This window comes from Nyctibius grandis, chromosome 4, assembly GCF_013368605.1.
Source record: "Nyctibius grandis isolate bNycGra1 chromosome 4, bNycGra1.pri, whole genome shotgun sequence".
Classification (NCBI taxonomy): Eukaryota; Metazoa; Chordata; class Aves; order Nyctibiiformes; family Nyctibiidae; genus Nyctibius; species Nyctibius grandis.
This window is the reverse complement of record NC_090661.1, coordinates 88324446-88351351: the sequence shown is the minus strand read 5'-3', so window position 1 is coordinate 88351351 and position 26906 is coordinate 88324446. Positions and strand designations below refer to the sequence as shown.

The 26906-nt window shown below is 36.5% G+C and overlaps 1 protein-coding gene across 1 annotated transcript in view; it reads left to right on the top strand.

Moving 5' to 3' along the window:
* Positions 1-19603, top strand: part of KNDC1 (kinase non-catalytic C-lobe domain containing 1) — a 67528-nt gene extending 47925 nt beyond the window's left edge. The window contains exons 16-30 of the mRNA XM_068399366.1: positions 501-592; positions 2591-2994; positions 10748-10838; positions 10950-11047; positions 11345-11556; positions 12898-13011; positions 13889-14036; positions 14296-14475; positions 15610-15825; positions 16064-16146; positions 17425-17575; positions 18007-18129; positions 18232-18291; positions 18939-19096; positions 19372-19603. Of these exons, the coding sequence (XP_068255467.1) occupies positions 501-592; positions 2591-2994; positions 10748-10838; positions 10950-11047; positions 11345-11556; positions 12898-13011; positions 13889-14036; positions 14296-14475; positions 15610-15825; positions 16064-16146; positions 17425-17575; positions 18007-18129; positions 18232-18291; positions 18939-19096; positions 19372-19603 (2362 nt within the window). The remainder of the gene's footprint in view (positions 1-500; positions 593-2590; positions 2995-10747; positions 10839-10949; positions 11048-11344; positions 11557-12897; positions 13012-13888; positions 14037-14295; positions 14476-15609; positions 15826-16063; positions 16147-17424; positions 17576-18006; positions 18130-18231; positions 18292-18938; positions 19097-19371) is intronic.
* The last annotated feature ends 7303 nt before the right edge of the window (positions 19604-26906 follow it).

The window sequence follows — 26906 nt, the reverse complement described above, 5'->3', positions numbered from 1 at the left end:
GATCATACACAAGAACTGCCTCGAATATCTCTGAGACACTGCTTACTTAACATTCTTTAGACATTGCTAAAGAATATAGTGGTTTTTAATTGTTACCTTCTTTGACTTAAATTTATCATTATTCTTATTAAGGATGACTGAGAGTCAGATGTTATCCAGAGGTTGAATCCTGAGTGAAAAACCCATTAAAGTAATATGCAGTCTAAGTTATGCCTGGAGTTATGCCTTCTATTTGTATGTGTTCTGAAACTTCTGTTGTAATTTTGCCAAGTGCTGTACAGGAAAATCTCTGTATCTTACTCAGTGTGCTTTAATGTCCACTTGAACATTTTTTTTTTCTTGTGAAATAACAACTGAAGCTGAACATGCAAACTTCAGGAGGTAGATGAATGCTATGAAGCCCTTCACATACATGGTAGAGTCATTTGTAAGATATCATTTTAGTGATGTAAATATAAAAGTCTATGAAACACTAATTTTTCCTAATCTTGTATTTTCAGCATAACTGAGGCAGGTGATTCACAGTGTGGCAATGTATTCCAAGATCTGAAGAAATCTGATAGCTTTTTGGCAAGCAGTGATCAGACAGAGGGTGAGAAGGGACTTCATGTTTCTAGATCTCTGTGTGTGCTGGGAATCTGTCAATGACACAAGTTTTGAGAAATTGGCACTTTGAGTGTGTCTTCAGGAAAGCACTCACCTTAGCACTTATGAATGTTATCAGTGAATCTGAACATTATCTATGGCTTGGGGACCTGCTGTCTTTTATATGAAGCTTACATAAGAGCAAATGTCATTGGGGGGGGGTTCATTTACTTTTACTTACTTTTATCTACACAGGTGTATCTGTTGAAAAACTCCCAAAATCCTAACTGCTACATGTGGTTTTCTTGTGTTCATCCAGCAGATGTTCTAGTGGCATGCTTTAAAGTAGGGAGAGGGAGGGGGGACAGTCATACTGCGTCAGCTCCGCACAGCACAGCAAGCTTAGCTAGGCAGAGAGGAGAGCTTTAGAAAATGCATATGACTCCTTAGATGTTACTGAAGAAGTTGAGGATTGATTGAAGGGTGACTGTGCAACAGATCTGGTCCTTCTTTGTTAACTTACTGGAATTAAAACAAAACTAGGCAGTTTGATAAATAAAATCTATTTTTAAAAAAGGCATTGTCAATAATTATTTACAAATTTGGGGGAAGGGAATTGTACAGAAATCTAGAAACTGAATTGCTTTTAGATTTAAATGGGCATTTTTAACTATTCGTCCAAATGGTTTTCACAAACAGGTAAAAAAGAATAGTCTTTACCTCTCTTCTAGGAATTCCTCCACTTGCCTATTCTGTCCACCGAAGTGCCTTTTTAAAGATAGATAGCAAAATGTACAGTGTGTCAAATGATTTGTTAATCAAGATAGTTTTGCCTTTTGATCACAAACTTGGTTACAGGACACCATTTCAGGGCAGTCATTGAGGTTATATTAGTGGATTGTTTATTTGTACTTCTTCAGTGTGGGCTTTGCATTTTTGCTGGCATACTCTGTGATCGAAGGCTTACAAAATATTCCATATTTCAGTAGCTGAACTCAAAACTGAGCTGGGACTGGTAAATGCCATTATTATAACAAAACCATTAGCCTTTCTAGGCTTGATGTATTCACGGACAGCTTGTATTTGGTTGCTGTTTTATCAGTATTTCATTTTTTTCAAGATACTTCAGCCAAGTTTCAGCATTTAAACTTGGTTACTTCTCTGTTTTGAGCAAAGTTAAACTGTGTGCTTTACAGAATGGCTTATACCCGTACATTGTTAACTTTTATGGCAAAACATAAATTTCTAAGTTCGCACTTGACTGCTGTCATTCTATGTTACAATTTCCATTTTGGCTCAGAATGATTGTGAATGTAGAGCCAGACTTTCCCATGGGGTACATGATTTCTTTGCACCAGTAATTTAGGTCTATTTGACTCCAAGGTGGCATATCTAAGCCCTGGAGGGTTGCTCAAGTGAAAAGGGAGACTTCTGGCAGGTGTAAAAGCTCCTGTCAGCATCATACCAACCTTTGACTGTTGCCTCAGTCCCTCAAGGTTGGTAGCAGCCGTTACAACTGCAAAGAAGTCCCATCATAGCTCAAGGGAGTGAGTCCTGTAGGAGTAGAAATTTTAACATTTGTGTCCCCTTTGGCTGTATCAAGTATTCTTGCTCTCTATGTATGGAATAAAAGCTTCACGACTTATGGATGGAAAAAACCTCAAGAGCTAAGCTTTTTACCAATCCGTGCACGGGTCTGGCATATTTAACTTTTGTTTTAAAGCTTCTGTACTATGTTTAAATGCTTGTTGTAGATGTGCAGAACATATTTTGTAATTTTCAGAAATGTATTGACCAAAGCTTAATAGTTCTGAAATGTTTTTAACCTTTATAATTTTACAATGTGTAGTTGAGAAAAAGAAGGCACAGAGCCAAAATAAGCATCTAACACTACTGTTAGAGGGCATAGGTAGTCTCATAAGTGTATTTTGTATGTTAAGTTCAACAAAGCATGCATCACAGCACATGACCATTATTTCTTTCCCCCCCCATACACCCTCTTTAGGAGAAGGGGAAGCAACCTTTGATGTGAAGGCTGAGCCTATGATAAATACATCATTAGCTGAAATGGATTTTGATGAGTCACCTTCGGATAATTTCAAAAAAGAAATGAGGCTGCAGAATGTTGTCCCTATAGAAAAAAAAGGGCAATCTTTACAAAGCAACAGCAGTTGTATTGGTCCAGGCTTTGCAGAAGAAAATATAGAGCCAGAGGAAGAGACCATGATAAAGATAGCTGGAAACAGCTACCTTGTGTCTCCCAATCTACCTGACTTTCATAGCTGTAGTCCTGGTTGGAGCAGTGCATTTTATGGAGCTGAATGTTTTGATTCAGAAGTTCGTAGTTACATGAAAAACCTTGGAAAGCAGAAACCAAGTGAGTCACAAAATATAGATGCTAAAAAAGTGGTGAGTACATTGATTTAAAATCATTAAGATACCTCTTTACTTGCTGGTTAAAAGTCTGATAATATTTATTGTGTTATAGTGAGTTGAAACCCCCTTTGTTCTTTTAAATACTGACTCTTAAGTGTTTTAAAATCATCAAAATTTGTGATGTCTTATCAATAAAGCAGGGTAAGGGTAGTAGTCCAAAATAAAGAGCACTGACATGAAACTGGTAACCACTGAACTACAACCCATCTTCTCTTGCTGAAATTGACCAGAAAAGTACCACCTGCTGTGTGCACCAACCCCATGGTGGTAATATTACAGAAAAGAGCTAAGAATGGTATGACTGGTGTGTATCACAGGCTCTCAAGAGGTCCTCCCTGTTGTGTGTTCTGAGACCTTTTCCTTGGTCATGGTGAATTCCCTGATAGTTTGCCATTCTGCTGGTAAACAGTGAGAGTTATTTGCTCACATCTTCTCCTGGAGGTGGCTAATCATCATGATGAGTGCAGCCTTGTGCCTTTTAAGCAGCTTGGGGGTATGGGGAAAGCATGGGTAGAGGGGTGGGTTGTTTTAGATTAGCAAGGTGTTCCATTCATGCGAAGGGAATGGAAAAATTGAAGTAAATGAGTTGTATTAATACTAGAAGACCTGTTAGTATAGGGACACCTGGAATCTTTTTGTGTTACTGAGAATGTTTGTCTAGTTTGTGTATCTTTATTGTTTGTGCCAGATATATGTTTAATAAAGATGAAGCAGGAGTTGCACTGCTCTTGTGGATTTCCTTGCTATGGGCAGTTAGTTGAATTTGTTGCTTTATTTTTAAGTGAGCATGACATAGTAGAACTGAACAGCTGAGAACACAATCTAGACTTTCGTTTCCAGATTGCCAGTTTAAATCCCAGTGGATCTATTTACAGTCATTTTTTTGTGAAGCACTGTGACCTCACTTCAGTTTTCAGTAAAAAACATAACTGTTTTTCTGTTAAGAGGCAAGTTAAAGCCTGAATCACTGAGGATGTTCTACTTCTTTTTTTGCTCCTTAATGTTCAGATATAAGTCTATAGGAGAAAATAGCATGCGAAACTTCAGCTACTATTGGTTTGTGTAAAAATAAATAAAACAGAAATTTAAAAATAAGTCTTCAGGACTATCACTGTCAAAAATTTGCATCTACTCAAAAATTCCTGTATCTAATCCTATAGGACTGTTTGATCCTATGTAAGCATGCCAGCTAGAGAAAAATGGGCTTGCATAATCTCCCTTACTTGAAGGACTAATTCTTGACTGAAGAACAGATTTTCACAAATAAGGAGTTTTCATAAGCATCTAAATAGACTTTCCTGTTTCAACAGGCAGTCTTTTTTACTTTGAGATTTTTACAGACTACTCGGCAATTTAGTTTGATTCAAAAGGATTAATTATCTTCTGAGTAGTTGGCAATTGTTTTCCCTATTTAACAGGCATAGAACGAAAATGAAGCAAGATTTGTGGTGCTTACAGTCTGCTTTGGAATTTGCTTATGAAATTAATGCATACTATTATACATTGCTGCTCTTTGTGTTAATGCATAAGAACTTGGCTAACCCAACAATCATACAAGAGGCTGGAGAGAAAATAGTCATGAGGTATCTTTGTAGAAAATGATGGTGTTAGTGCCCAGTACATTCCACTGGAGGAAGATAACTATTGATACAAAGTACAATTCATTCAGTTTAGCAATTAGAAAAGAATTAATTTAGAGCACGAGAGAATGCACATTCCAATAGCTGAAAAAGATGCATACTACTCTGAGGATAACTGAAATAATCTTTCTGGTGTTATCTAAAATTAGTGTGAAGTCTTAATAGCTGGACAAAAATTAGACTCTAATCTTATTCTGTCTCAGTAAAGCAGAAATAATGTATGTGATCTGGACTGTGTATGAGGCCAGGTGGACAAACAAGAATAAAATAATTTGCAGACAATAGAAGCTTGGTATCTTACATAAATAGTCTTCATAGTTTGTGAGATCCCTTTGTGTCCAAGTTACAAGGAATATAATTATAAACTGTCATCTTCAATTATGAAGTCAAATTCAGTTTATATTCCACCATTTTCTTCAGGGAAGAAGGTTAACAGAAGATTAAATACTCTTGTATAGCATAGACTTGTTTTAAATGCATTGCAAAAGAACAGATAATTTTCACAAAAAAGCATGTATGTGCAGATACGTATACTCTCTGTTGTACTGTTAATACAAGAAAAGTCTTGGTATACTAGAATATTCAGGTGTATAATCTTAATACAATATTATTAAAAATATTTTTAATGTTCTTTCACTTTTTTAATTAAAAATGCTTTTTAAGTGTCTTGTTACTACAAATTCAACAGAGAATAGTTTAAAATATCAATTACTTTTTGGTCTCATGATTATTTTTATTTCTTTCACTACCGTAGCATCAACAACTTTAATCTTTCTGCTAGCATTACTACAACACTGTCTTTCTGTGAAACCCAGCTTCTTCCAAATGTGTTTAAAATAAAAACTTACAGAATCAAAATGCTCCAGTTGCAGCAATCTTGAACATTTAAGAAAACTTTCCTAAAATCGTGCTGTTTTTCCAAACTCCATCAATCTTGACAATTTCTGAAATAAACTGTTAGCAATATTGTTGAAACGAGATGAACTGTTACAAGTTTTAACTGGTCAATATGTATAAGAAAGGGAAAAAATATGAAGCTGAAATTTATTTTTCTGCTGTTGCAGCAGTCAGGACATGATGATTCTTAGCTGTAAGACAATGAATTACCAACATGTTGGTGATGAGCAGCTCTACACAGCTTCTTTCTACTGTCTCTTTGCTGCCTGATTTATCAAACCAAACACTACAAATCAGCTGTGAAAATGTATAGCATTATTTTAATCTCCATACCAGCAGCTGACAAAGACCAGTTCATATCTCATTTTGAACAATATGGATGTTGCTGGTACTATTGATAGGGGTAGGATTTAACTTTTAGAAGTCCTTGTGTTTTGTTGTATTTTGACATAGCTAACAGCTCTATTTGTACAGCAAAGTGTTTTCAGCTAGTTTTATTTGATGATATGAACATTTATACGTGTTATACTTGGAGTACATGTTATTTAGAAAATAAATGTGGTCGTTAATCATTGGCATTTATGAAGTGTTAACACTGTTACAGAATCACAGAATCACAGAATGTTAGGGATTGGAAGGGACCTCGAAAGATCATCTAGTCCAATCCCCCTGCCGGGGCAGGATTGCCTAGACCATATCACACAGGAACGCATCCAGGTGGGTTTTGAATGTCTCCAGAGAAGGAGACTCCACAACCTCTCTGGGCAGCCTGTTCCAGTGTTCAGTCACCCTTACAGTAAAGAAGTTTTTCCTCAAATTTAAGTGGAACCTCCTGTGCTCCAGCTTGCACCCATTGCCCCTTGTCCTGTCAAGGGATGTCACTGAGAAGAGCCTAGCTCCATCCTCTTGACACTTGCCCTTTACATATTTATAAACATTAATGAGGTCACCCCTCAGTCTCCTCTTCTCTAAGCTAAAGAGACCCAGCTCCCTCAGCCTCTCCTCATAAGGGAGATGTTCCACTCCCTTAATCATCTTCGTGGCTCTGCGCTGGACTCTCTCTAGCAGTTCCCTGTCCTTCTTGAACTGAGGGGCCCAGAACTGGACACAATACTCCAGATGCGGCCTCACCAGGGCAGAGTAGAGGGGGAGGAGAACCTCTCTTGACCTGCTGACCACACCCCTTCTAATACACCCCAGGATGCCATTGGCCTTCTTGGCCACAAGGGCACACTGCTGGCTCATGGTCATCCTGTTGTCCACTAGGACCCCCAGGTCCCTTTCTCCTACGCTGGTCTCCAACAGCTCTGTCCCCAACTTGTACTGGTACATGGGGTTGTTCTTGCCCAGATGCAGGACTCTACACTTGCCCTTGTTATATTTCATTAAATTTCTCCCCGCCCAACTCTCCAGCCTGTCCAGGTCTCTCTGAATGGCTGCGCAGCCTTCCGGCATCTCAGCCACTCCTCCCAGTTTTGTGTCATCAGCGAACTTGCTGACAGCGCACTCTAATCCCTCATCCAAGTCATTAATGAATATATTGAATAGAACTGGTCCCAGAACCGACCCTTGCGGAACTCCACTAGACACAGACCTCCAACTGGACTCTGTCCCGCTGACCACTACTCTCTGGCTTCTTTCCTTCAGCCAGTTTACAATCCACCTCACTACCCGATCATCCAGACCACACTTCCCCAGTTTAGCTGCGAGGATGCTGTGGGAGACCGTGTCAAACGCTTTACTGAAATCGAGATAGACCACATCCACAGCTTTACCATCATCTATCCACCGGGTAACATCCTCATGTTAATGTGTAAACAATGAATAAGAGCTGTGCAAATTTCAAGAGAATGATGCACTATCTAAACCAAAATACTGAGAAAATAAAATAGACTTAATGTGAAAATTAACATGAGTTTTCTGCCAAAGTAGAAGCTCAAAAGAGTTAATTATTCTAGTAGCCAACGTCACACTGAAAAATCTAGTGGAGAAAACGCGTATCCCGTAGCCAGTCCAGAAGGACTACAAAGTCCAAAGAAAGGCTTGTAAGTGGCTGTTTCGAGCAGGAAGGTGGTTTCAGTTATTAGAGGAAAGTTCTGCCTCTCTTGCAAGGTAGAGCTGTTTGTCTCCACCCTATCCTTCATTGTTTAAATCATCTGTTAACCAGCTTCATTTCAGAAAACAGTTCCTCTATTTGCTGTAGCCTAGTTTTCATTGTCTGGCAAGGATTATATCAACCTACTTTTTGCCCCAGGTCTCTGGCAGATTTTTAAAAAGTCAGCAATAAAGTTGAACTGATTTTATGGCTTTGAGGTAAAGTGTGCTAAAGTAGTGTTTAGGAGTTGCTATTTCAAAGAGTGAATGTTTAAAGGCAGTTAAACATATGAGCTTGACTACATTTGTCCTGACTTAGTGGCACTACGCTTTTATAGGAATAGGTCTGCTTCATCAGTTCAAGTCTAGCCTGCAACTGGAACAGAGTACTAAATGAGAGTCTAACCACACAACAAATTCCAGTTCTGGAGACATATACATCTCATTAATACACATGTCTTTCCAATGAAAATATATGATTCAAATGTTTCTTTATTCACCGTCTAAAACTAAATGCAATTAAATTTATTTAGTTTTTTTAATTTTGTATACCTGTAAGCAGGTTTGAGAACATGGAGGTTCTGAGAAACTCCGAGTGCCAGAACTTATATTTATGACAGAATTAAATATTCTGCCATAAAAATAATTAACATTTCTATTTTTCTACTGGAACCTGTTGGATATTGTCTGCACCTTAGATAGGTTGTGATTTAGTAAGATGCAAAAAGTAAAACATTTGTTTTATGATGAACAATATTAACAATAGGATTAATCAAGCTATTATGATTCAAAGAAATGATAATATGTATTCACATTTGGAAGGAATGTGAAATAGCATAAAAAATAAAATATTTATGGATCAAGGTGACACTTTCAAATGTCATAAAAATAATTAATACTTTACTGTGTAGGTGCTTATCAGATAGTTCATTGCGGTTCTTAAGGTCAGCAAAGATTAATCTACGTTTAGAAAAGTTAGTCCTTAGGCAAGCCAGTATACGTCCCCTGCCTCACATCACCTCTAGTCCAGGAGCTGCTGATTTTGCACCCTCATACAGAGCGTATCCAGGCAAACCAAGCCAAGTCCTTGCAGCTGAGCAGGAAGGGAAGGCAGCTACCAGGGCTGCCATTTCTCCGGGGCGATGTCCAAGTCTGCCCTCACAATGAGAAGAGACTTTTTTCTGTACTCTGATAAGCTGGCTTCAGTTCTCTTGCAGCCCCAAGCCTTCACCTTTAGCCTTTGCTCTTTTCCTCTTTGCCCGTACTAGCTTTTAGTTGTCCCCCAGATCTCATAAGCTACTTGTAAGAGTCTGCACCAAACTTTGGTGCACGCAAGCTGTGACTAGAAGGTTTCTAGCATAAGTTTTGCATATTCTGGCCACAGTTTTCCCTTTCCCATTCCTTTTCTGTTTTCTTCCTCTTCTGCCAGTGTTCTGCATCCTTTGGTGGAGCCACCCTTCAGCAAGTAACAAACTTATGCTTCAAGGACAGATTGGAATTTGCAATTTTCCCAAGTAAACAAAGTCACTGTATCATTACTTTGTTCCCTAGACTAGGGGATGTTCTATAGAAAAGTGTCCTGACAAATTAAATGTACTTCAGAGGGAGCAGAACAATTGAATGTATAGCTTCATCAAAAATGTTTCTATTCTAGACATATGTAAAATGGAAGATATTGTGGAGTAGACTGGGAATTTGCTACTGACTTCATTGCTACTCACCTGAAGTTTAGCGGACAAGCGACTTCTGTCCCTCAGATTCCAAACATCAGAAAATGAGCACTCTTTCCGATTCCCTTCCTGTGTTCATAGTCTCTTAATCAACTTGGTTTCACTTTAATTGATGAAACAAAAACAAACATTTAAGTAAAAGCAAGCAGTTTCCAATTCAGAATCTGGACAATAGCTTTTCTGTGCTTTTACTATTCTCTATGTGATGCCTATGTAGTGGTAAGTCTTTTAAAAGTCCACAGGGCTTTTGTGACTCTTGCTGCTAATGAACTACGTTGTTAAACCTTTTGAGCTTTTCTGAAAAACAGTGACAGATTTTTCTCAAACTCAAATTAATTTCTAGTAAGTCCATCCCATTAAAGCTAACCTATTTACCAATCTGTTGTTTGATATGTTAGCTCTGAGCTATGTGTTTTCTGATCACTTTGCTTGTGGGAGTTCTGTCTGCTGCATTCAGTGAACTTACTCCATTTAAAATGCTGTTTCATGTAACTGGGTCACTGGTAGTTAGCTTAGGACCCAAGTGCAAAAGCCACCACTTTTATAAAACACAACACACATCATGTTTGTTGTTTCATAATAAATCAGAAGCTGAACCCAGAGTGGATGGCCCATTTTCATTGGTTGGTAAAATAATGAAACCTTTGATATGCAAACAAATATAAATGTTTACTTCAAATTTGATATTATTGTGAGAAGCCAAATATACTTTCATTTCTATCCATTGCTTAAGTTACATAATTCTGTAGAAATTTAGTTTATTTTTTCAATTATGTAAAATGCATAAATGTAAAATATGTAAACTGAACTTAAAAATTAATATGTCCTTTATTTATAGAGCAGCTCTCCTGTATGCCTTCTGACCTGGTTATATAACATAATGTAATTATACTTGTTTGGAAACCATTGCTTTCAGTCAAACATTCAGTTCTTGCTGCTTAACACGAGCATTTCTGGGGTCTGCACTGATTTCAGAACCCATCACTTTTAATTCTGGATGACTTCTGAGTATAACTTTTAAAAATGCTCTTGAAAACATCCAGATAAGTGCAATTATAACATAATTACGTATTTATATAAACAGATTCAGACAAACTTCAGTGGGGTCTCATCATACACCAACCAGCTCCAGTTCTTAAGTTGTAGAACTGTGGCATAACTAATGCTTTTCTGGGGTCAGGTGGTGCCTGCTGTAAGTTGCCTGTAAGCACAGGTGTGAAAGGTAGTTTTTCCTGTTAACATCATATTCTTGTCTGTTTGGATGTTCTTTTTTTTCATACAAAATAATTCTCTTCTAAAACTTCAGTTTCCTTCTAGAACCTTGCGTTTACCATTCTTATCAGAATCCTTTTTCTCTTTAAATAGGAACTGGAACAATTGCTAATGATGGAGACAAAAAATTACAGAAAGACCATAAAGTTTTACCAGAAACTATTGCAGAAAGAAAGAAGCAAAGGTAAGATTACAGCAACTTACCAGTAATGAAATAGGTGCGTAGTGCTTTTGAGGATTTTTTCTGTAAATCAGAATCATTGATGTTCTAATGCTGTGTGTTTTAAATCTAAAGGCCCTGAAACTAAATCTGTGTTGCCCAAATTGAGAGGACAGCTACAGGAGATGAAATCAAAAGTGCAGTTTCTTGAACTGGTGAAGAAATACGTGCAGGCAAGTCAGACTTTATTTTGCTTGTGTTTCATTTGTCATTTCATTACTGCATCAGTGTAGCTGGCTGCTCAAGACAGTATATGAAGTGTGAAATGTTTTGTGTCAAAGTGCCAAATTAAGCAGGATCTAAAAGAATTATTAAAATAAAGGTAATTGCTGCTAGTATTGTTTAAAAAGGAAAAAAAACAATTGTATGGAATGCTATTTGGCTTTAAGTTGAGTTGACTGCATTTTATGTGGATTTTCCTCTTTATTTTCCTACATTTTATTTTTTCGTGGCTTTGCATCTTGGAGCAGATCATGTATGCAGAGCAGTGGGGTGTGGAATCCTGTGTGCTGCCTACGGTCATTCACAACGGGAGGACTGACACCATGGATGTGGCCCCTATGGATGAGTCATCATTGCTGCTTTACTATAACACAGAGAAACACCAGAGGAATAATCAAAATGGAATAAGAGTTCTGCAGGCTGGTACACCACTTGGCTTAATGGCTTATTTATATTCTAGGTATAGTATGTATTGTACGTGCTTCATTGGGAGGGGGTTGAGGCATAGTTGCTAATTCAGGAAAAATAGTCTCTGTGATAAATCCTAATTACTGAACATTGCATAAATTCTCCTCTCTTGTATCAAGTTTAATGTTGTTTCTATGAACGCTTGCTTACAGAAATGGGCATGGAAATGGCAAAAGACAGTCTGATAAGAAATAAGCCAAACTACTAAGTTTGGATTTGATTAAAACTCAAAGCATTTGATAATAAATCAAAATCTAATAACTTTAAACTTTTTTATCCTTTTCTTATTTGAGGTTTTGCTCTGATAGTTGCCATGGAATCAAGGCTTTATGTTACCGCCAGCAGCATAGCAATTTTTCAGAACATATAATTTGATAGTTCTTATTAATAGGGTCTGGATGTGAAAACGTATAGGTTCTATTTTACACATTATTGCTCCAGTCCTTGGGATTGATCAAGATGCAGGCTTATCTCAGCGCTTAAACTGGGGACAAAGATGTCCTTTAACGTCCAACGAGGGTGAGGGCAGTGTTGTTTTAAGGTAGCTGAGCCATAACAGTATGAAGGATGGAAAATGTCTGAGAGACTCCATCAGACTTGTGCCACTGGAGAGGGAGCAGCCTCCTCGCAGCTACTTCTCCCAGCTCATCCTGAGTGAGACCCAGTTACTTATTCTGTGTGCTGCTTTTCCTGGTAGTTAATATTTTGCACAAAATGAACAAATTGTTTTGGAATCAGAGCTTCCATATTCATTAAACCCAAACTTTCATGGTTAGCTGTAAGCTGTCAGGGAGATCGGACAATTAACCTGTGTTAAGACCTTGAGTGTGTGTGTATATGTTTGTGTGAGCATATAAAAAAATGCACTCATTTTTAGCGTTTGTATGATAAGTATATTCCGTTGTTAAAGCAAGCAACTACTGCTCTAATTAGAGATACAGGACATATTTTCCTGCTTAAAATATCTAATTTTTATGCAGTTATTATAATAAAAATCTTTTAAAACAATATCAAGTGAGATGATAGAAAAAAGACAATTAAATATGTTCTTCCATAGTATTTAAAATGTAACTTTTGATAATAATAGAAATGTCAAAGTGGTTCTTCACAAAATTGCAAGTTGAGAAACTTTTTCTAAAACAAATTATGCTTTCAGTGATGGCAATCACAATATTTGATATGTAAAAATAAAAAGGAATCAAGGTTTTATGTAGAGCTTGATAATTTAAAATCCCTATTCTTGATACTTTGAGGATTTTTTTGTTGTTGCTGTACTCTAATGCAAGAAGAAATTGTGTTCTTGCTTGTCTGAAGTTTTTCTTCTGCTTCACAGAAATGCATTTTTAGAAGGCTATGTACAGCAGTTTCTCTACACATTTCGCTATTTCTGCACACAAGAAGAATTTTTGCAGTTTCTTCTTGATAGAATCAGCAGCACTTTGTCCAGGTACAGTAATTTCCCATGAAAAATATTATCAAAGGACAATTGACTTTTCCCTCAATGGCAAATAGCTGTTTCTGAAAAGAAGTAATTAAGTTGACTTTTGATATTTGTTTTTGTAAGACTCTCTTGACAAGTGAGAGTGAAACTAGAGCAAGTGCTATATCTGACAATGTGCTTACTTCTTTTTTCTTATGAATCTGAGTCTTGCTTTTGCCAGTTGTTCAGTGGTGGGCTATAAGTACACCTACAGCTTTGTTTCCATAGAGCCATGGATTCTAGAGGCATGAAACATAAGAATTTAAGATAGTACAGTCAATACAGAATCACAGAATCACAGAATCAACCAGGTTGGAAGAGACCTCAGGGATCATCGAGTCCAACCGCTGCCCCTACACCACCCTGTCAACTAGACCATGGCACTAAGTGCCATGTCCAGTCTTTTCTTAAACACATCCAGAGATGGTGACTCCACCACCTCCCTGGGCAGCCCATTCCAATGTCTAATAACCCTTTCTGTAAAGAAATTCTTCCTGATGTCCAACCTGAACCTCCCCTGGCGAAGCTTGAGGCTGTGCCCTCTTGTCTTATCGCTAGTTGCCCGGGAGAAGAGGCCAGCTCCCACTTCACTACAACCTCCCTTCAGGTAGTTGTAGACTGCAATAAGGTCACCTCTGACTCCTCTTCTCCAGGCTAAACAACCCCAGCTCCCTCAGCCGTTCCTCGTAGGTCAGACCCTCCAGACCCTTCACCAGCTTGGTCGCCCTCCTCTGGACTCGCTCCAAATAATACCAAATAATACTTGTGGTTTTTTCAACACTTATTTTTAAATTGGAATTGGATACCAATTTTGGTGAAATACGTGCCTTTTTCTTCTCACCAGTGCAAGCCTGGATCCTTCCACATCTTTCACCAAAATATGTAACCGCAGTTTCTACATCCTGCAGGCTTGGATTGAAGACTGCTACAGTGTAGACTTTGCAACAAATGCTGATCTTTTGTGTACCCTAAAAGAATTTATTTCTTCCAAGGTAAGTCAGAATTTCCATAGAAGCTTTAAGGAAAAAAAAAATCAATTGAAGTCAGTTATGGTATATGTAAGATTGTTATTACAAAAAACTGTCCTAATTACAATTACAGTAAAGTAAAAGAAAAATAATGCTGTCTTTGACAGCTATGTTCAATATGTCTGCTTTTGGACAGACATGAATCTTACAAGTCTGTTGTGCCTTGCTTATAATTTATGGGAAATTGGGTTCAATATTGTGTTAACCTGTTTTGCATTTACAGGTTTCTCCATTAAATGGCTATGGTGAGCGCTTGTTGTCGTTGCTTGAGGATGCTTCTGCCAGGCAAAGTGGCAGTGTTCATCAGTGCTCTAGCATGGACAAATGTGAAGATGAGTGCGAGGAGGACAGAAAAACATTACATTCTCTATGTAAAAAGCTCTCAGAAGATGTGTCCAGAAAGGCATGTCTTTTCTTCAGGCTGCAGTATATGGGTCATATTTTCATATATTATTTTTTGACAAAAACTAGAGTATCCAGCTTAGGGTCTACACCCTAATTTAGTAAAATTTATGTACCTGCATTTTAAATTTTTTTTTGAAAGTATCTAAGGCCTAAACAGTTCTATAACTGTGGAAGTCATCTTAAGCCTTAATTGCACCCTGTCAGCTGTTTCAGTAATAATAGATCAGATAATCAAAATTTTGAGAGGAGTTGAACTCTTCATCCTTGATACTAACATGTGACTCATAGTTACTAGGAAACATTTTCCACCTTGTCAAACATTAATACTTTTTATTAGGCATATATCTTTGTAAGTCCTACAAATATAGGAAAACAGTGGGGGGTGAGGAGTTTCCTGCTAGAACTTCAAAGCTTGTAGCAAAAACTTGTCTGAACTTTTGTCTGTATTTACTGGTTCATATGGTGTGCTAGTGAAAAGTAACCCCAGAAGCTGGAGCATACTGTAGGCTTTTCCTGAAAAAAGATCTCTCCACATAGTGACCAAAATGACATGTGGAAGTCAAATGTATCGATAATGTGCAAGTTGAATTTAGAATCAGCCTCTTGATAAAGATGCAGAGTTCCATGGGGTATTATGGGGATTCAACCAATAAAGGGCAAGCAGAACAGAGAAAACATGGACTTCTTTTATTGTCACTGCATCATAATGATACTGGAAGGTGGAAGAAGGGAAAAGAATGGAAAAACAAATATTTCTTTGGAAATGGCTGGTTGATTCTAAGCAAAAAGAGTACAAGAAGTAGTAAGAGACAGTAATAAGTAAAACATAAAATAGAAAACTTCAGAATATAAACTATTTCATGGCAGCAAGCTTGAATACACAGAAGTTTCAATTGTTGATTGAGATCTGGTAACTTCCTGCTCAGACTCATCAACTGTGCGTATTATATTAGCTTAAAATACCAATGTTGAATAAACCAATTAGTGTCTGGGCTAACCTGGAAGATTAGCTGAAGGGTTTTGCATCCACAAAGGTGTTTCTTTAAAAAAAAACATTCCAGAAAGTTAAGTCAAGGGGAGTCATAATGTTTGTTTTAGACAAGTTGTAGCTTTACATTTTTTTTTTCTACAGAACTTTAACTGGAAACTTTCCAAAGGTATGGGACCAATTGCACACTACCAGAGAGAGCGACTGTCTACTATTTCATCAGTTTTGCCAAAGCCATGCTATAACAGTTTTACAGAAGAATTCCCAGTCTCCTTTGCTAAAGCAGATGAAGTGGGACCATATCTCTTAATAGACTACGGTGTGCAACAGCTTTGTAGTCAGCTGACACTACTGCAACAGGTACAAAGGATTAGCTTATTTCATACTATTTCATAAGACTTTGAATTAAAATAATCTGTTTTTCTCTTGAAATCTCTACAGTAAAATTTAGGATGGCTAGTTCTATTCTTAGGCTGTGATCCCTCTGATAAATTTGCTGAAGGTCGGAGCGGGGCAGGGGGGGGAACCTCTGTCATTTTTATCCCCGAGCATTTTAGAAATGCTAGATCTAACAGATACATCTTGCTCTTTTGTTTAGGAAGTATTTCATAAATGTCATCCAGTACACTTTCTAAATTCAAGAGCACTTGGTGTTAAAGACAAAAGTGTTGCTGTCCAAAAGTAAGTTGCTTATTTTAACTGCCTTTCTATTCTGTTGATGCACAATAACTTACTGTGTTACACCTTTAATACATCCAGGAAGAGAGAAACATTTTAAATACTTAATCTTTTCAACATAGTAGATAGTCTGTTTACATAAATTTTTGAATTTCAGAAGATTTTATACATGTGTATGTATATGTAAGTATGCACATATGTGTTATGTGGTAGGTCACATTTGCAAGGTGATTTCTTTGAAATCTAAAGTGGGTCAGGCCAAAATATTTCTGAAGACTTGTGTTAGGGGGATTGCTTCAGAGGTTTTATTTCTGTCAGAAAAAAATGTAATGGTTTCTGAAATGGGCTACTTGATAATGCCTGTGTGTATGTATATAAAATCTCAATGACCATTACAGAATCACAGAATAGATGAGGTTGGAAAAGACCTCTCAAGATTGTGTAGTCCAACCCCCCTGCCTTGAGCAAGGTCAGCTAGAGCAGGTCGCCTGGAATCACGTGCAGCTGGGTTCTGAGTGTGGATGGAGACTCCCCAACCTCTCTGTGCAATGTTCATTTTGTACTGTTAGGCAGATGAAGTATCACTGTTCACAGATACGTAGGAATTTTCCTGTAGTTATTAGAGTGGTTACCAACCTATTTAAATTACTTACTCAATGGTAATTAATGTTTTCATCCAGCCATGTGGACCTAATTATATTTGATTATGGTCTATTTCTTACATACTCAGTGGATTCAGCTAGCTTTTAATTAGTACTTGTTAACTGCACTATCTGGAGTAGACTTTTCTGTCTAAGGAATAGGGAATGAACACCTAAAGCAGCTCATCTTTTACAGATTGTTAAAGGCAGAGGGTAAATCAGCTGATTTATACTGATTTGGGGTTCAGGCATGGGAAACAAGCTGTGTGGTGCCACTAGGTAGCAGGCTCAGTTTCTTATGTGGCTGCAGTTTTTAATGAGTTTGGATTTCTGGCTGTTACTTTGTGTCAGATTGGATGGTTTGTTTTATTCAGTAACAAGTGGTGAAGGTGTCTTTATGTACAGAAATGTATACTGCGTATGCCTATCTTGTAATCACATATTATTAGCTTGTAATTATAGGGAAGGAAAAGTAACATAGCTTACTATGTACTTTGTAAAAGATTATAAAATCAAGACTGCAAGCACTGCAAAATTATGTTAAATGGTTATAAATTGGCATCTTCACAATCAAGATTTTCTTTGAAAATCCAAAGTCAGCATGAATTATTTTTGTCTTTTTTTTCCATTCTCTCCATAGAGCTGTTTCTACTGAGACAGTGTCACTTAAAGTCTGTAATCTGTTTCTGTCAAAGTGCATACAAGATCAGTACCTTCTACAATTATTAAGAAATGCAGACGATATCAGCACCTGGGTTGCTGCCGAAATTGTAACATGTCACACATCTAAGGTTCGTCATTGTTTTATTGTATTATTAATTATGAAACGGTTATTTGTTTGTTATTGTGTATGAGTTCCTATGTAGCAAAGCTGCAAGAAATGCTCTGAAATACACCTGTGAGTGGGCAGTTAACAATTTGGTTTGTTGTCACAAGGAGGGTCTTGGATGTTTTGTAGTAGCAGGTGTCAAAACCTGATAGAATGTAAGAAATGGGTTGCCTGAGGAGAATAGATGTCAGATTTAAACAAGGACACCTCGGTGACAGAAAAGAGAAAACTTTGTGTTGGAGAAAAATGCTACTACGGTCAACAATTTTGATAAAAAATTCAAAAAGAAAATGCATCTCTTTTTCTTCCTTCTCATTTAATTTTATTATGTAGATTTACTTTATATATTCTTATTTTTTTGTATATATAGTGTATCTTAATTTTTTTTTTCAGCTACAGATGAGCTTGTTATCAAAATTTCTTCTTATAGCAAAATGCTGCTATGAACAAAGAAATTTTGCTACTGCAATGCAAATCCTAGCAGGCTTGGAAAATCTTATTGTACGACAGTTACCAGTAAGTTTGGGACTCTGATCTGTAACTATTTTGCTTAACATAATCTTGTTTCAATATGGACATTAATATGAAAAAAAAACATATATTTTGTTTTATTGTAAGGCCTGGAAAATTTTGCCTGCAAAAATAGCTGAAATACTGGAGGAACTCAAGGCTGTTCAGGTATAGTATGAAGTCTTTAATGTAAAAATACTTCTTTGGGGTTGGATAAGATGCAAGATCTGCTTAAATGGGTGGCTCTGCAGGATGAAAGCCATAATTATTACTTTGTATTATGAAGGAGATTTTAATTCTATTTAAAACTGTTGACTCTTAATCTGAGAGTTTACATTAATTTTCATCTCTGCATTTCTGAAAAACGTATCCTGTGTGACTAAAAATCAAGAAAGGAATTTCAAAGCAAGCTAGGACATTAGATATACTTTTTCTGAGGATTTCTGCAGGAGCTTTGTGGCTGTTACCTGTTTTGAAAAATCTTGAATGTTTATTTTATCACAGGCATTCTCTTACTGACATATCCAATTTTGAGGTGTAGAGTCAAGTTCTAAAATGTAACTTTGGCTGTGATTTAGAACAATTAAAATTATCTATGAAGTATCTTTTGATTAATGTTAATTTCTTTATTTCTGTATTTTAAAATGTTTGCTGCCGGATTAATTCATAGTGTTGTCTTCAATTTCAATGCCAAAAATTAAAATTCATGACAAATAAATACATAGTGCTAAACACAGGAAGTGGAGGACTTCTTGTAAAACCTGCCTGAATACTTTACTTCATGTGAGATTTATCTGTGCACATTTTTAAACTAGGTGTTTTTAAAAAGTGACAGCTTGTGCTTGATGGAAGGAGAAAGATTCAAAACACTTCCAACAATTCCATCAGCCCATGTTTTGGCTATGCACGTCCAACAGCTTGAAACTGGAGGATTCACAATGACAAATGGAGCTCACAAGTGGACTAAACTTAGGTAATTATTTTAATTATGTATGTATGTCACCTAACTTTTTAAAATAGAATATTATCTAATGGAGTAATGAGAGCTAATGCAACATTTCACAATTAGCAGTTTAAATAGTTTGTCATTTTGACATCTAACTAAAGGGACATATACTATAGAAAAGAATGCTCAATGCCTTTGAATTTTCTTTGAAGTTTGGGGGGTTTGGCGGGGTTTTGTGTTTGGTTTTTTTTTTTTATCAGCTGCAAAATAAATTAATCTTTATTACCATATTCTCTTTCAAGAAATATCGCAAAAGTTGTGAGCCAAGTTCATGCATTTCAAGAGAATCCTTATACATATACACCAGATTTCAAGCTGCAGTCTTACCTCAGACAAAGAATAACTCGTTTTAAAGATGCAGACATTTCTGCCTTGGCAGCTGACAACTGTGCCAACTTCCATCAGATACCAGCAGAAAAACATTCTCGAAAAATTCAGGAGACACTGCGCAGAATGAAGGCAACATTTCAGTAACTATTTACATTTCATCTGTTCTATTCCAAGTTGTAAAACTGGATTTAGTTGACTTCATCTCCTGGACCAATTCCCAAGCAAATACTTAAGTGAAGTGACTTAAAATACTATCTCAAGCTGAAATTAATATATTTCTTAACATGGAATTATAAAATGCTGACTAGTGAGATTTGAATCCCTGGCAACTGGATGACAGATCAAAAGAATAAAAATAAAGATAAAAGTAAAGAGAGGGTATAGATGAAAAGGGTGATTAATTTTGTCACTGTTCTTTAGCATAAAAAACTAATTATCCCACAAACAAGTATCTAAAAAATACTGTGGAAAAAAGTTAAAATTACAGCTTCTGTTGCAAAGTTGGCCCAGGAGAGTTCAAAGTATAGTTTGTTAAATGTTGAATATATTTTTATATAAACATAGTACACTTGTATCCTGTCACATTGTGCGTATAATTCAGGGACACAGATCCTCTGCTGTCCTTTGACTGTTCATATGTCTTGCTTTTATGTTGTGTGTTACGAAAAATATAATTGACTTAATTGGCCATCTTTTTCTTCAAGCATACTAAGGAAGGAGAGGGATGCCATGCTGCAAATTCTTTTGGTTTGGTTTTAATGTAATTGAACTAACCTGTTTCCAAATGAATGTAAGATCTGATTCTAAATATTACTACTTTGTTGCTGTGCTTCTGCCCTCACGGCCTTGTGAAAACAGTGAATGTGAAATTGCCTTTTTTTTTTTTCTGTATTTGGCACGAGAATCACTTTGCCAATTTATGTACATATGTATGTGTGCACATTTTATTATGGCTTTTGCTCCTGAGGTTGCTTTTGTAGATTGCAGTGCTCCAGCAGCATTAAATAGAAGATAACTGTGTGAAATTTGGATCTGCAACTTGTAAAACTTTGGTGCTAGCCTATTTATAGAGCTTGTACTTACAAGACCTTCTAAATGGTAATGAAATGGGATGCTATTGCTACGAAGTTTATTGAGCTACTTGGGTTTATGCAAGGCCAAAGCGTTAATGCTACAAATTAGTTACAAATACAAATATTTCTACCAGAGGGAACAACGGTAGTATTGGAAGAGAAGTGGGGAAGGGCAAGAAACAGGTAAAATGAGCTCTGTCCTGAAAGTGATTTACTAGAACTGTGTTTTAAAAATGGAAAAGAAAATGTTTTGAGAGATGTGAAGAGCAAAGGTGAACTAACTGTCTTGTCATGTTTCAGTGATGGAAGAAGATAATGATGTAAGAAATGAGAATGTGCACATCTCTAGGATTTTGCAAATTGTACTACTGCATTTGACAGAAATGCATGTGCACATGTTAAATTGTAGCTTTTTCAATGTTTAAGAGGAAAGCTTCTCCTTTTCTCAATAGCAGCAATATATATGATCGCGGGCCACCTGCTTCGCATCTTTCTCTGTCAAACACAAGGTATGTCTGTACTTTCCATTAAATACCTCAATTACTTTTTCATACTAATATATTAATACCAAACTAACTTTTGTGCTCTTATTGGTTTAAAAACTGGAGAACTTGGTCCTCAACTGGGTTTCCTTGCATTTGTTCTACTTTTAAGATGATTTATTTTATTATTTACCATATATAGGTTTAGTATGTCATTAATTGTAGTATTTTTACTTACCCTTAAGGAAGTAAAATGTATAGATATTTCTCTAAAAATTGCCAAATGTGAAAACATTTAATCTTTACCTCCTATCTTTATATAATACAATGATTTAAGAATGTTAATGATAACCATCTCTTCAGACACACATTTCACGTATTTGATCTATATGCATTTATTTTAAAGAATTGTTTTTATTAGTAGTTATTTGTCTTTTCTCAATTAAAAATTACCATTCACTTAAAGCCACGCCTTGCCTTTGAAAGACAGTAAAATTTAAAGTAGTATAAGCTTTACTAATGTAAAGAACTCCACAAAACTTGCTAATCACATGATGTTAATAAATTTATTTTATATAGTTGCCAGTCAGACTGTTGAAATTACTTTTGTGGATTTACATATCATTTCTATTTTGCACTCATTATAATTAGCTCATATATTTCTTACAGTTTTATCACGATTTAAAGCAACTACTGCATCTAGAAAATATGTTTGCTCTATAATAACTGGTGCTATACAAGAATTTAAAAATTATCTCATGTCTTCTGTATAATGCTTCGGCATATCAGACCTTATATTGCTATAAATGCATAGTATTGAGTTATGGTACGACTTTGTGGTGTTTTCATCAATCAGATATTTAAGGTTTTGTATTTAGATGCCACTCCACAACAACAAAAAAAGTAAATAGCTATTGGGGGGGAAAAAAAAAAAAATCACTCTTTTACAGGGAAACTGGTTTGCTTTTGTCCATGAACAGTGATGTATGCACAATTTATGTGACATACATTTCAGAATAAAGTTATGTCTAGCATATAACTGGACTGCTTATTTATGACTAACAAGCAGGAAGAGTTGGGCTGAAGTTTTCTCTCTTTGTGGGGAATATCCTTTTAAAAGAAAACACAGGACAAAACATGTCAAAGAAGCAAGTTCAGCTGTACCTAGCTGGCAAAAAATTATTGGCATCAGTAATTGTATTGCATAAATGAGGGACTATGCAGTCTGGCCCCATGTTTCCATTCCAATACCAAATTAGAATGTTTGGAAAAAATTGAGTTTGTTCTTCAAGCCAGAATTGCTACCAGCTGTCCTAGTTCTTCTTCATTTTTTCCACACTTCCTTTATCTTGGTTTTGTGTTGTTTATTTTTCAAACAGTGACCCTTGGAGTTTCTGAAATGAAGTCTGCCCTTGGGAGCCTTTCCAGTTGCTCTGTGCATTGGTGCTCTTTCTGTGTCCCTATGCAGGTGTCTGTCCCCAGGATCCCTGGGTTTTCAGGCCTCCTGCTAGAGACCTGGGAACTGTGTCCTAGTTACACTAGCTGTGTTTGAAAGTAGGTTTCCAGCTCCAGCACCTCCAGAAGCCTGCCAGGAAATGGGGATGACTTCAGTCAGATCCTATGAACTATTCCATAGAAGCCCAAATCAAGAAGCTGAAAAATATTTCATGAATCAACACTGATTCATGATTCTGACAAATTTCTTTCCTTGTAAGTTTTTCAGCCACTTCTGAACTTTGCTTTTATGGTTTTCTACATTCTTCCTTTATGTATTGGATCAGTTTCGTAAGCACTGCTGAGACTCATAACTTCTGTGAGTACTGTATGTGAATTGCAAAGGACTAAAATTGTAGGAAATCTTTTCTAAATAACAAATTCATAAACTACACTTTGAAATGGGGGAAGCTAACAATTTTTCAGTGTTAAACATATGGTTGATTGTTTCAATCCTTGATATTATTGATGAGGGAAAGAGTGCAGATAAATTATTTTTCTCCTTCTTACTTGCTTAAATACAATCCAAAGCATATCCTCATTTAAATTACACATTGTGTTCTGTTTAGAGTTTTTCCTTTTTTTTTCCAGAAAATCTTCTTTCTCAAAACATGCTTTGTAACTAATTATTTTAAAATACATTTTGAGCTTTAGAAGGAGTCTTAAAGCATTAGAAATGCAGGTTTGAACAGTATTCGAAAACTCAAGCCCCATAAATCAAGCTTAATTGTGTGGTCATCTTTGGGATTTTTCTTACTAACAGGTATTCTTCACCTATAAATATTTTTTGTCTTCATTTAGTTATTAAAAATGTAAGAAATTTTCTGATAATCATTTTAACTGCCCCCACTACAATTTTCATTATAAAGGTTTTTTTTCCCCAAGAGATTCTGTAATGATTTTAAGTACCAATAAATTACTAATTTGTGGTGGAAGATTCCATTGGGGTTTTTATGTGGTTTTGTACTCTGATAACTCTCTAAAATACATGTGAGAATGCACAATTCCACCTTTCCAATATCTATTTAAAAATTCCTGCAGCAGATAGTTTGAAGGACCTTTTTATGTGGCTGTTTTTAATCTATCAATGAGTGACAACAACCCTTGTAGACTAGAAACTTTGATTTGTAGAATCTTCTCTCCCTTTGCAGAGAGAAGCTCTTTAGTTTCTTCTATTGCAATGTTTGAAGAAGGCTTTTAGCTATTGTGTGAAGGTTCTTTGACAATGACCTCAAAGTATGCCAGGACAGCTTCAGCCTGGCATTATTTTAGTGTGCTTCCTGATCAGTGATATTTCAGTGTCTCATAGGCAAGTGGAATTGGCAGTTGCCGTATTACATCAGGCTATTACAGTAATCTAGTCTAGGATCTGGTCTTTGCGTCATTCTTCTTATTCATTTTCGGTCTGATGTAAATGATGCTTTTGTAACTTGCCTAAAAGGCAGGAGTTTAATTACTGCCTTGTAAATCTGTCCTATGTCTTAGCTGTAAGATTATTTAATTTAGTTCTTTATTCTAATGCTAAGGTTGGTCTTGTTCTGATGTTGGCATTATGTAGATTAAATACATACTGGTTTTAGACACTAACATAGATACTGTGTTTTATACTGGTAGAACTCAATTGTCATAATGAAATTAAGAGCTCAGAGTACTGGACAAGTTGAGTTGCCATTATCAGAGAGACATAATTTGGAAAGCTTGACTGGGCATGGGTGAGCCTGAGCATCAGACTCAGAATTAAAATCTCTGCAATAGATGCTTATTTGTGATCATATCTCATAAACAGTAACAGCAGTAAGTTATTCACTTAAGTAACAGATACTCAATACTTTTTTTGCAAACAAGCTAGTGGAACGGGTCTAGAAAAAAACCTGCTAAATGACAGATCCACCTTTCTTTGGTTAACCACAGAGTGGCTGACAGTGGCTTGCTATAAAAATGCAAGGTTGTGTCCAGTAAGACTCTGAAGAGGTCTGCCTGCATTTGGTATTGCTTCATGCCTTCGTTAACATGCTCTGGTTTGTGTGGGGCTCTGCAGGCATGCTGAAGAAGAAGATTAAAATTTAAAATTATCTTGACAACTTGGAAAAATGACACACAATAAAATAAGGTATGTTACACAGATATATGCAAAGTTCTGGGATAATCAGCTGCACAAATGTAGACTAGGATTACTGTTTTTTTGTGGGAGGATAAAGAATAAAGTCACTTATGCTGGAGAAGTGGTGTCTTGATATCCCCTCAAGGTATTTCCTAATTATTTCTTGATGCATTTCTTGAACTGAAAGGGCAAAGGACTTGAAGGTAAAAGGCCAAAAAAGAACAGATGGCTCCTGAGATGAGCATATAGATCCATGGACATTAGTAAAGTAACTTTTCTCCATCAAGGTAAACTGCAGGACAAAGATGGGATACATCTGTTAAAGACCATTGTTGGGAATACAAAATCCCCCAAATTAGTTTATTTAAATAAAAGATAATTGACCAAAAGAGTGAAACCTAGAGAAAGATGTGCGGAACTGCAATAGGTCACCGAACACATAAGGTGAAATAGCTGACAAATTACTGAATATCTTAGGCTGCATCTAAAATTGCAAGGACGGTGTATTTGGAAATGTCACGAACAGCCCCTCACTTTTTGTTTGTCCAGACCAAGGGACATACTGCAGCACACTGTGCTTCACATCACTGCCCATACCACCTGCTTATCCTTCTGATGATTGCCAGGATGCGCTCTGGTCTGAGCCTGGCGTGGGGACAGTTTAGAGGTAGGTGTGGAGACTTTTTTGTTCAAACAGGGCTACTATTTTAAGATTTCACTGTGATCAATAAAGAGAAACTAGTTGAAAATCTGAAGGTGGAAAGCAATCAAGATGAAAGTTACCATGAGACAATATAGTTCATGATTCAAAGGAAAAAAAGGGATGAGAGAAGCAGAATAACAAAAGCAAACTGCAATAAACTCAAGGAATTGGTACATAAAGTACCAAGGGAAGGAATTCTAAAGCAAAGAGAAGTTCAGGAAAGCTGAGTTTCTAAAAAGAGGTTTCTAAAACAGGCCATATTTTAAGTATACCAACGGTCTATCCTTACACAAAGGAAAGAAAACTGATAGAGTGGTGTGGCTGCATTAGGGGCTCATCAATGACCTGAAAAAAATCAAAAAAGAACACTGAAAAAAGTAGGAACAAGAAGGCTTCATTGGCAAGAACAAATATAGAAGAATAGCACAGCAGGTTAGGAACAAAACTGGGCAGACAAAATGCTATTGCCAGCAAGGGAAAAGCAAAGTAATAAAAATGGATTCTTAAATAATTTTCTGTTATACAATAAGTGTTCTCTGCTTACTGGGAAAGGTGAATAAATATCAGATGGTGCAATGCCTGAAGTGCTTGGTATTTCCCTCCCTACCCTCTAAACAATGTGTATCATGATCAAAGTTAACCAGGAAACAGGAATGCAGGTCAGAAAGGGAGGCTATCCAGCTAATTAGATATTTTAGAACATTAAATTCTGATCAAATCTGTTCTATAATAATAAGAAGCAAAACTGAAATAATCTTGGAATTATTATATTTTTGATTGAGGAAGAATGAGTGAGTTCCCAGAGAACCAGAAAATAATATTACTTATTAAAAGTGGGCAAAAGCACAGGAATGAGTGGAAAGGCAAGGTAAAGAGAACGACTAAAGGAATCAGCAAGACAAACTTTGATACCAGAAGAGTTACTGAAAAAGCTGTCTAAAAATCTGTAAGCATAGAGACTAATTTAAAAGGCTAATGTGCATTTGTCCATAAAGTAATTTTTAAATAACTTAATGGTCCCCTTTGTCAGGGTAACTGTCCCAATAGATAAAAACAAAACAGTATGTTGTATGTTAAAGTCAATAAATCCCTTGATAACAGATCCACCTGACTTGATAGTATATTAGGTTGCTAAGATCCAGATGATGGTACTGTAAGGTGGATACACAACTAGTTAATATGTCTTTTCAAAGGGTAATTACCAGTGTTTGTTAAATTGTGAAGATAAACTGAGTGGGATGTAGTAGGGGTAGGACTACCTGTATGTTACGAGTGAAAAGCAGGTGCAGATCCCTCAGGGACCAGGCACAACACTCAGTAAGTGAAAGCTTTGGCTTTATCAAAAGCGTAGCATTACCATGGTGGGAATCCTGAGGCACAGGCACTAATCAAATGGGAACCCAATGCAGTGGAGCCCTGCTCGGGAGTGAATCTCAAGGGAAAGCACTGCAGGGGTGAGTAATAAAACCTGCGCTGATTAACATATCGTACATATGCAATGTCCTGGTTTGCTCCTTAGTGAACTGATATAATGCAGGTGCTGTTGTCCAGATTCCAAGATCTGCAGCTGGCTTTCACCTTTTACCGTGTAGGG